At 50.5% G+C, this 10,795-nt stretch overlaps 1 protein-coding gene across 1 annotated transcript in view; it reads right to left on the bottom strand.

Moving 5' to 3' along the window:
• Window positions 1-8,460, bottom strand: part of NCAPH2 (non-SMC condensin II complex subunit H2) — a 30,056-nt gene extending 21,596 nt beyond the window's left edge. Inside the window, exons 1-4 of the mRNA XM_066592214.1 lie at window positions 8,350-8,460; window positions 7,933-8,055; window positions 6,016-6,117; window positions 3,505-3,560 (exon numbers count right to left, since the gene is read on the bottom strand). Of these exons, the coding sequence (XP_066448311.1) occupies window positions 3,505-3,560; window positions 6,016-6,117; window positions 7,933-8,040 (266 nt within the window). The 5' untranslated portion in view covers window positions 8,041-8,055; window positions 8,350-8,460. The remainder of the gene's footprint in view (window positions 1-3,504; window positions 3,561-6,015; window positions 6,118-7,932; window positions 8,056-8,349) is intronic.
• Between the last annotated feature and the right edge of the window lie 2,335 nt (window positions 8,461-10,795).

Here is a 10,795-nt window from a genome sequence, read left to right as displayed (position 1 = left end):
TGGTCGGTCGGTCGGTCGTCGGTCGGTCGGTCGGTCGGTCGGTCGGTCGGTCGGTCGGTCGGATCGGTCGGTCGGTCGGTCGGCTCGGTCGGTCGGTCGGTCGGTCGGTCGGTTCGGTCGGTCGGTCGGTCGGTCGGGTCGGTCGGTCGGATCGTCGGTCGGTCGGTCGGTCGGTCGGTCGGTCGGTCGTCGGTCGGTCGGTCGGTCGGTCGGTCGGTCGGTCGGTCGGTCGGTCGTCGGTCTCGGCATCGTCGGGTCGGTCGGAGTCGGTCGGTCGGGTCGGTCGGTCGGTCGGTCGGTCGGTCGGTCGTCGGTTCGGTCGGTCGGTCGGTCGGTCGGTCGGTCGGTCGGTCGGTCGGTCGGTCGGTCGGTCGGTTTCGGTCGTCGGACGGTCGGTCGGTCGGTCGGTCGGTCGGTTCGGTCGGTCGGTCGGTCGGTCGGTCGGTCGGTCGGTCGGTCGGTCGGTCGGTCGGATCGGTCGGTCGGTCGGTTCGGTCGGGTCGGTTCGGTCGGTCGGTCGGTCGGTCGTCGGGTCGGATCGGTCGGTCGGGTCGGTCGGTCGGTCGGGTCGGTCGGTCGGTCGGTCGGATCGGTCGGTCGGTCGGTCGGTTCGTCGGTCGGTCGGTCGGATCGGATCGGTCGGTCGGTCGGGTCGGTCGGTCGGTCGTTGGTCGGACCGGTCGGTCGGTTCGGTCGGTCGGTCGGGTCGGTCGGGTCGGTCGGTCGGTCGGTCGGTCGGTCGGTTCGGTCGGTCGGTCGGTCGGGTCGGTCGGAATCGGTCGGTCGGGTCGGTCGGTCGGTCGGTTCGGTCGGTCGGTCGGTCGGTCGGTCGGTCGGTCGGTCGGTCGGTCGGGTCGGTCGGTCCGGTCGGATTTCGGTCGGTCGGTCGGTCGGTCGTCGGTCGGTCGGTCGGTCGGATCGGTCGGTCGGTCGGTCGGTCGGTCGGTCGGATCGGGTCGGTCCGGATCGGTCGATCGGTCGGTCGGTCGTCGGTTCGGTCGGTCGGTCGGTCGGTCGGTCGGTCGGTCGGTCGGTCGGTCGGTTCGGTCGGTCGGTCGGTCGGTCGGTCGCGGTCGTCGTCGATTCGGTCGGTCGGTCGGTCGGTCGGTCGGTCGTCGGGTCGGTCGTCCGGTCGGTCGGTCGGTCGGTCGGGTCGGTCGGTCGGTCGGTCGGTCGGTCGGTCGTCGGTTCGGTCGGTCGGTCGGTCGGTCGGTCGAGTCGGTCGGTCGGTCGGTCGGATCGGTCGGTCGGTCGGTCGAGTCGGTCGGTCGGTCGGTCGGTCGGTCGGTCGGTTCGGTCGGTCGGTCGGTCGGCTCGGTCGGTCGGTCGGTCGGTCGGTCGGTCGGATCGGTCGGTCGGTCGATCGTCGTCCGGTCTCGGTCGGTCGGTCGGTCGGTCGGATCGGTCGGTCGGTCGGTCGGCTCGGATCGGTCGGTCGGCGGTCGGTCGGTCGGTCGTCGGTCGGTCGGTCGGTCGGTCGGTCGGTCGGTCGGTCGGTCGGTCGGTCGGTCGGTCGGTCGGTCGGTCGGATCGGTCGTCGTCGGTCGGTCGGTCGGTCGGTCGGTCGGTCGGTCGGTCGGTCGGTCGTCGGATCGGTCGGTCGGGTCGGAGTCGTCGGTCGGTCGGTCGGTCGGTCTTCGGTCGGTCGGTCGGTCGGTCGGTCGGTTCGGTCGGTTCGGTCGGTCGGTTCGGATCGTGTATCGGTCGGTCGGTCGGTTCGGTCGGTCGGTCGGTTCGGTCGGATCGGATCGGTCGGTCGTCGGTCGGTCGGTCGGTCGGTCGGTCGGTCGGTCGGTCGGTCGTCGGTCGGTCGGTCGTCGGTCGGTCGGTCGGTCGGTCGGGTCGGTCGGTCGGATCGGTCGGTCGGTTCGGTCGCGTCGGTCGGTCGGTCGGTCGGTCGGATCGGTCGGTCGGTCGGAATCGGTCGTCGGTCGGTCGGTCGGTCGGTCGGGTCGGTCGAGTCGGTCGGTCGGTCGTGTGTGTGTGTGTGTGTGTGTGTGTGTGTGTGTGTGTGTGTGTGTGTGTGTGTGTGTGTGTGTGTGTGTGTGTGTGTGTGTGTGTGTGTGTGTGTGTGTGTGTGTACACACACACACACACACACACACACGCCTCTTTGGATCTATTTCCTTATGATGATCGAAAGCTCGCAATAAGATCATGTATTTTTGTTAGCCATTAAAGGTAACATATCTACAAGATTACTTGTTTTCTCAAGTAATATAGTTTACTTGTAATATTTAGTTAAAGGGGCTTTAATATATGGTCATTAAATATAAGCATGTTAGAGATAAATGTGAGTTTATAGAGCCATTTGTTTTTCATTTTTAAAAGCTGCGTTAGCTATATTAGTGGGGCGCACGTCCATCCTACACTGACTACATATATACACAGTGCAGTAAGAGGTCTGAGCACGCTTTATGGCAACTGCAATGAAAAGTTAACACTTTCCAATCCACTGTCTGACCTCTGAAGACAATGATTTAAGGCTGTACAGCTCCGAAGTTGAAAGACATCCGCCGGGGTTCTCTTACTGTATATTGCCAGCCTCTCTGCTGTCACAGCCTATCCAATGTGTCACCCCATGCAGTACTAGCTTTAGCCAGCATATAGCGCCGTTGTATAACAGCAAAAAAGAGTAAGCCCCCTAGGAAAACCAGGATACAACTTGGATTGGAAAGGGTTAAGGATGGCCTTACACAGGACAACCATCAGGCGCATAAGCGACCCAACAGCTCTCAACATCTTAATGCCCCTGTGCTTTCACAGAGAAACAGTAGTTCAGTGAATATAGTTGGAGTGTGCTGGAGATCTTTTCCAGCTGCCCGCCTCCATTCAGTATGAGCAGACGCTCAAAGATGACAAACTAGCCGTTTACACTAAGCGAGAAGACGCTCATTAGTTGCTACATTCAATGAGCTGAGAGAAAACCGCTAACTACTGAACGATTATTCGCACAGCATGCTGTTGGGGTAAATGGGACATGGTCTTCATTCAGCCTAACATACTATGTTACTATGTAATGGTCACTGAAAATTGCTTGAGTGATTTTTCGATTGATTATTGTCCTGTGTAAAGCACCATTAGTTGACAAAGCGTTAATAGATGAAAGTTTTAAAGAGGCTGTCCCAGTTACTGGACAAGATGCGCCTATCCCACCATCTTTGCCAAAACAAAAGGATTAGTACTTTCTCCTCTTCTACCACAGTGGTCCAGCACTTCAGTCCCGCAGTCATCCCGGTGTTAGTTTTGGCAGATGACGTCAGCAGAAGTCACTTGACCGCTGCAGTATCACTGTTCGGAACTCCTGGCATCTTGAAGCCCAAATGTGAACACTGATGCCAGGAGAACAGGCGGTGATTCTGCAGCCATTGATTGGTTGCAGGGGGGGGGGGGGGGGGGGGAATTTTGTCTAGAAACCAGAAAACTCCTTCAACTAATGCAACATAAATACTGTTACTGTCAAGAACTGCACAGCAAGTGCAGTGTGAAAACTATGATACATACTTCTTATTGGATATAAAATCCAGGGCTTGATACACCAAGGAGTAAAGATATTCCACCTGTATACCAAAAATAAAAACTGATTAAAACAAGAACAGTTTATCCAAACAAATATCCAAATCTGTATCAGGCTTTGTACTGTCAGGTTGAGCGATTATGTGAACACTAGATTTTATTTTAAGAACTTAGATCTGCTTCTTTATCTAGTTGAAGGAAGAGTAACGTTTATGGCTGTGTTCACATCTCGGTTTTTGCTTCAGAAGGTACGTGTCAGGAATATTTTGTAACTTACCTCCTATGTATGATACTGTGTATATGCATGCAGTGCCAAATACCAGTCATTAAAGGGGTTGTCAGATCTTTTTCCTATAACATTCAGTTCCCCTGTCATAGAACAACAGCATCACATACTTCCCTCTTCTGACTCTCTGTGGTGCCCCGTGCCACTGCTCGGTCCTCACCGTCATTGACAGGCTGCAGTTCCACCTGTTTACGGGATACCACAGGCTGCGGTAGCCAATGGCAGGGCTTAGCGCCAGATCACTTGGCTGTGGCAGCCTGTTTGCCCCAGCTTGTTTACCGGACATGCCTGTAAGTGTGGCATCACAAGGGAGACCAGGAGCTGTGGCACAGTAGAGTGGCAAGAGGAGAGTATATGACTGTTTTATAAAAAAAAAAAAAAAAAAAAAAAAAGAAAAACGTATAAAGCACAAGATACTTTTCTTTTACCATGTCCTTCTGTACAGGGAGGTACAGCAAATTGCACTTTACTATACAGGAGGGAAAAAAAAAAACACGACTCCTAACGAGCCCAGTGTATGCCATTTCTTCCACAGGCTGGACACATGCGTTTTTTTAAGCACAGGTTCAGCATGTCCATTAGGAGCCCTCGTAACACCACACACCGAGCATGGAGTAAGAGGAGATGTAAAACAGGACCGGTCATGCATAAAAGTAATGCTTAGTACATTAGGTTAAAATATCCTGCTTAACAGTTGATCAGTGAATCTCCGTCCATATCATTTTTATAATTAACGGCATAACACATCTATGGGAAAAAAAATGTAATAGGTGCTTCCACAAAAGCATGGACACTATCAGCGCAATATTAACACAGGCTGTAGTAAACCCCATCAGTAATGCATAGATGCACTGAATGGTCACTGAATGTAAACCCACATTAGAATGGGGACAAATTGAGCAATCCGAGCGACTATGAAGGAGGCTGTCATCAGTGCTAGAATAGCCAGGGCCAGATTTCTCAACAACCTCTCTCTCATCCAAGTGTCGAGTATATCCAGCAGAGGGGATCCTGTCTATGTAAACAACTTGATAAGATAGGGGGTCAGAGGAGGATGTAAAGAATTGTTCTTAAGTAGTGTACAGTCAAGTTAATTACAGCCAAATAAAGCGCTTATGATATAACTAATGTATCCAAAGCCCAACTTGTCATTCCTTAGCATGGGTGGCTTTAGCAGCAGATGACCAATTCAAATGCCACTGTTACTGAGAAACAGAAGAGAGCAATGATTGTATCACTGAACACTGGGAAAGCATCACCCCTTAAGAAGAATCAATTTCTGTTGCAGCATGTTGATGGGTCAGAATTTTGCACAAGCAGCATGAATTAATAGACCCAACTGTAGGGCATCAACAGTTCAATCCGGTGGAGCAATGAGGCAGGAATGTGTTTTTTTGGTGTACTTAGGTCCTCTGCTACCCATTGATGGATGCGATGACCAATTGCTGCAGTCCTGAAGGCCAAAAGAGGTCCGACCCGTGTAGAAGACAGGGTGTTAAAACTAGCCCATGTATTGTACAGAATAGCATCTGCAGACCCACCATGGGTAATGTGAATCACACTACAGATTCTTAGGCCAGCTTCACACATGCCAGTATTGCTGCAGAATTTGGGGAAATTCTTCAGCCATTTACAGTACAAGCCAGATGGACATGTGAAGAGAACAAAAAACACCCTCACATCGAATCTGTAGCATTTGGAAACTGCTGTGAATTCTAAATCCACAGCATGCCCATTTATGTTTGAAATACGAGAATTAAACCACAGCAGATCCACTACAAAACCCATGGGCAAATCCACACCATGTATGTGCAGATGCCCAGCATATCTGCTGCGGATTTTCGGGGTTGAAAAGCCCCCAGTGAATACAGCCTATGTGAAGGCTTACAGTTGTACTTGGGGGGCTCCTGTATGTACATAGTAGCAGAACTGCAGATTGTAGCGGTTCAGATGGCTCAAAAATAGCCAAGAGGCTGTGCGGTGCCACATACAGTCCCATCAGTCACAGGGACTATGCGTCCTGCTCTACAGGGCTCCAGGCTTCCCTGGAAGGATCACTTCTAGGAATAATTTAGGGTTTCCTTTTAGCAAGCAGAATAGCTCAGCAGACTACGCTAGCCACCACATCAAAACACAACAGAGCCCATGACACCAGAGAGAATAGCTCTGCAGTAAGGCTATTCTTATAGTGCCCTTCACAGCGTCTGACTCACCTTCTTACTGTAAATGCAGGCTGATCCTTGGATGAGAAGAGCAGCTTCTGCGAAGTTCATGGTGGTTTTACCTCCATCAAAAGAAATGCAGATCTGATCCAACTGAAACAAACACAATGGATTTAACACGCAGCCTTAAAAGGGTCCTTCTATGCGGGCTCCAGGTCATGAAAGCCTGATGTGTGCAAGTCCCACCTCTACAACCTGCACCGATCCCACCCCTCCACCCCCAGTCCTGCATCTGGCCCAGCTGACAGCAGCGGCCGGGACTTACGGAAGCGAGTCAACCATGATTGTTTGCTTTGTTTAACCCCTTGAGTGGCACGCCCGGAAATTTTGCAGGACGAGCTCCACTGCCGATAGTGATATAGCCCGGAAGATTTCCGGGCTATGTATCACTATGGGAGCTGCAGAGCACAATGCCACAAGCTGTGACAGTGTGCTCTGCCTGCACAGACCCACAGAGAACAAAGCAAGGGCTTTGAGAAGCAGGAAGATATTGCCGATCTGCCGGCAATCTCCTGCTTTGTTTACAGGTTGCCATAGGGACCATCGGCTTGTCAGAAGCAAGCCGATGGTCTCTGTGGCAGGGAGAGCTGTTGCTTGGCTGTCAGAGGATAAGCAGGCACCAGCTCTTACAGCAGAGATCAGAGAAAACCTCCGATCTCTGCTGTGTTAACCCTTTACATGCTGCAGTCTATGTGACTGCAGCATGTAAAGGGGCTGTCACTGCAGCATGTAAAGGGCTGTCACCATCGGACCCCCGGAATGTGATCAGGGGGTCCTGATGGGTCCCTGTGGAAATCCCCTAAAAGGACAAAAAAAAAAAAAAGTTAAAAAATTATATAAAAATCAAAAAACACTTGTCTCCCTTTACTGTGTAAAAAATGTAAAATACAATCACACGTGGTATCCCTGCGTCGTAATGACCCAGAGAAGGAAGTTGGTACATTATTTAACCCCTTAATGACATGGCCCCTTTTCTTTTTTCCTCCCCCCTGTTTAAAAAAAATCACAACTTGTCCCGCAAAAAACAAGCCCTCATATGGCCATGTCAATGGAAAATGAAAAAGTTATGGCTCTTGAGACGCAACTGCAAAATTAGTTGAAATTCAATGATTAGACCATTTTAAAAACCTGCCCTGGTGGGTCTGACAGGGTGGTAGGAAACCCGCCACTCAAGGGGTTAATGTAGGCATTAACCCCTTGTCGGCCCGTTCACTTATGGTTCAGTGTAAACAGCAATCATTCATTCCCTCTGACAGCGCTACACAACAACATGTATGTGAAGCCCGTGCTTTCCAATGGGTTCCTTCACATTCGCAATATTTACATCGATGCTATGTCGCGACAGAAAAAAAATCATGCATGCTTTATCTTACCGCGATTGTTTTGTAGCCCATATTTCCCTGTGGAGCCTCCTTGTTTATCGTATTGTACAAACTTGCAATTTTTGTACGATGCGATTTTACTTTAGAAAGTCCTATTGACTTGTAATAAAAAAAAAAAATAAAAAAATACAAAAAAAAAAAGGAGCAAAAAAAGAGAAGCACAACTTTATCGCAAGCAGCCACGATACAGGATTGTTCTCACAAAAAAGCTGCGATATCGCCGAAAAACTGCCGGAACAAAGACGTGATTTTGCATCGTATTTCTAGCGACAAAAAAAATAAAAGAATCGCTGTTGCCCGTGTGAAAGAGGCCTTAATCTTTCGGCAGGTACTCCGACTACAGCTGTGGGCATCTTCCTGCCGTCTCTGCCAGGATCTGGCGCTTCTCGTTGACTGACCACCTGATGCGAGGACAAGCTGCCCCCGGCATGTTGCGCTGGGCAAAACATCACAGTGAAGAAAAGCAATACTAGAACGTCCTTTGGCGCAGGACTGCAGAATATAGCGAGTTTCCGATCTAATGTACCTCTTCCAAGTACTCGCCCAGCTGAGCGGCCACATCCAGCTCCCAGTTCTTGGTCATGTCCCTGATGGGCTGCAGCAGGTGAGTGTAGCGGGACTCCACGTCCTCCATCACTCCCAGCGACACCTGGAAGGGGACAACACACGGCGGTCACCACAGGAGGCGCCACACTGACAACCAACATGTCCAATCATCAAGCTTTTAGGGAAATTCATCTTTTTCCTATTTGAGGATGTAATGCAGAAGAAAGAGCACCAACACGGGTATCAGGGCTGTTGGCAGCACTACAACTCCCAGCATTTCCTACGTGGTGCTGCTGTTAGGGCATGCTGGGAGTTGTAGTACTACCACACACATCTCTTATAGCCCTGTGCAGACTCAGCTCAGCCATTACTTATCACACCGCCGGCCGGTACTCACCTCAGCGCGGCCGCTTATGAGTGAAATAACGCGTCCGCACCGGGCTCCGGTACTACACAGAACCGCTTGTCTCTGCTCCTTTTCGGCTTCAGGAAGCCATTTTTGTTTTTCCCGCCTGGCCCGGTACACACGTAGTTCCGGACTCTTCGAATTCTACCAATCAGCCACTAGGCGGACAAAGATGGCTTCCAGGCTGCTTTGGGTGTAGCTGGGCGGGGCTAAGCTCCTAGTACGTGCAGTCACGTGTACACGGGACGCAGGCGTTGCCTAGCGCGCTCGGGCTGTTCAGTAGTGGTAGACGAGTCCGAGGTTCGCGCGCGCAGTGCAGCCCGTCCGTGGTGCTCATACGTGGGGTGCTGTGAAGGCTGCGGCATCTGCACGTTACTGTGTAGTGTGAACACTGATGAACCTGAGATCACTGGGGGTCAGAGACTGGACCCCACAGTAGCAATTTAATGTTATTGATTGCATTCCAACCAAATTAGCATAAGCCCCTTTAAGACGGGTTAGACAAATGTTAATTATTCCCTATCCAAAGGATCTGAGTTATGGCCCGTTTACACGGGACGATTATTGCTCAGAATCATACAGATTCCTGCCCTCCCATGGGAACAGTGACCGTCCCGTGTAAACGCATGCAGCGACTGAACGAGAAGTGGTCAGTCAATGTTTACAACAACTGTCTGCTTACAGTGAATAGAGGCGGCGGTGGGGCATGAGGACGCTCCTCGGCCCCCTCCGCCTCCATTCCAGCAGCACTGTGATAGCTCCTCCTGCCTAAATGGGCCATTAAACATCTGATTGGTGGAGACTTGACTACTGGGACCCCCGCTAATACTAATAATGTCTTAATGGGTCCCAGATAAATGAAGCACTACTGCCTCATTTATTTTAATGGGACTGCAGACGACAGCAAGTGCTTGAACTGGGCCACCTCCGGCACTTCCATTGAAGTGAATAAAGCGGCTGCGCACACGCCCAACTGCCACTTCATTCGGGGACCTTTGAGGCCCCTATTCTTATGATTGGCAGGGGTTCCAGAGGTCAGACCTGCACCAATCAGATAGATAACCCCTATCCTGCACTGGCGTAACTATAAGGGATGCGGTTACACCCGGGCCCAGAACCCTTAGGGGACCCATAAGGCCTCTCTTCTCCATATAAGGAGCCCAATACTATGAATAAAGCAATATAGTTGGGGGCCCTGTTACAGGTTTTGCATTGGGGCCCAGGAGCTTCAAGTTATGCTTATGCTATCCTGTGAATAGGAGACGGGCTGGCGGCCAAATCTTAGCCAGTGGGGAAGGCACACAGCACTTGTCCATCCCTAAACTGTTTATCTCTACCTGCTGTAACATGAACACAACACCAGAACCAAACTCATAACATAAGTACAGCACCAGTACCAAGCACACACCATAAATACAGAACTAGAGCTAATCTCAGGACATATATACAACAACAGAACCAAGTTCATAACATTCATACAGGATTAGAACCAAGCTCATGGCATAAATAAAAATCCAGAACCAAGCTCATAAGATAAAAACAGCACCAGAACCAAGCTGATAACATAAATACAGCACCAGAAGCAATCTCATTATACAAATACAGTGCATGAACTGCACTTGATACAAAGACCAATAGCGAAGTCAAGTAAGGGCAGGCTCGCACAAGCTTATAGTAAAACACTACGTATAAAGCACACGCTTAGTATAATAATAAAATCAATAATCCCGCTAGTGAAAATGTAACAGTAGAAATCAATGGTTTTGTTTCGACCTCTTTTGCGGTTGTCAAAATCACGGTTGTCTGTATAAGCCCTTAAACTGAGTTAGCCTAGTGGCTGCAGGAGTATGGCTGAGTGTCCACGAGCGGGACGGAATATTGCGAGAGATACTCCATCGTGAGGGATCACTAATGTCACCGCAATTTTCCGTGATGACCCTATCCTGATAATTGGGTCATCGCGGAGAATCTTGGCATGCCGCGATTTTTAGACGTGAGTGGAAAATCGTGCGCGATTTTCCGCTCGTGTTCATTGGGCTGCGCTTTCCATAGTTATCCTATGGAAAGCGTGTCATACGAGTTCCACGTGCGATTTATCGCTTGCGGATCACGCTATGACAAATCGCCTGTGAACACTCGGCCTATAGCTGATAGAAGGAGTCAACTCTCCTAGCTGTGTCACCCAATAGCACAGCCAAAAAAGAAAAAGTTATGGGGGTCAAAAGATGGTGGTAGAAAGTAATTTTTTTCTTTTAAAAAGTTATTTTTTTAATGTAGTAAAAAAACCAAACTTTATATATTTGGCATTGCTGTAATCAGACTGACCTACGGAATAAAGATAACGACACTTCTACTGCACCGTGAACGCAGTCAATGAAAGTAAACGGACGTTCATGGATCCGTTCACATTAGCGTGTAGACACTGCGTCTAGGTGCA

This window comes from Eleutherodactylus coqui, chromosome 2 (genome assembly GCF_035609145.1).
Source record: "Eleutherodactylus coqui strain aEleCoq1 chromosome 2, aEleCoq1.hap1, whole genome shotgun sequence".
In the NCBI taxonomy this organism is placed as follows: Eukaryota; Metazoa; Chordata; class Amphibia; order Anura; family Eleutherodactylidae; genus Eleutherodactylus; species Eleutherodactylus coqui.
The sequence above is the reverse complement of the archived record's forward strand: the minus strand, read 5'-3'. Positions and strand labels throughout refer to the sequence as shown.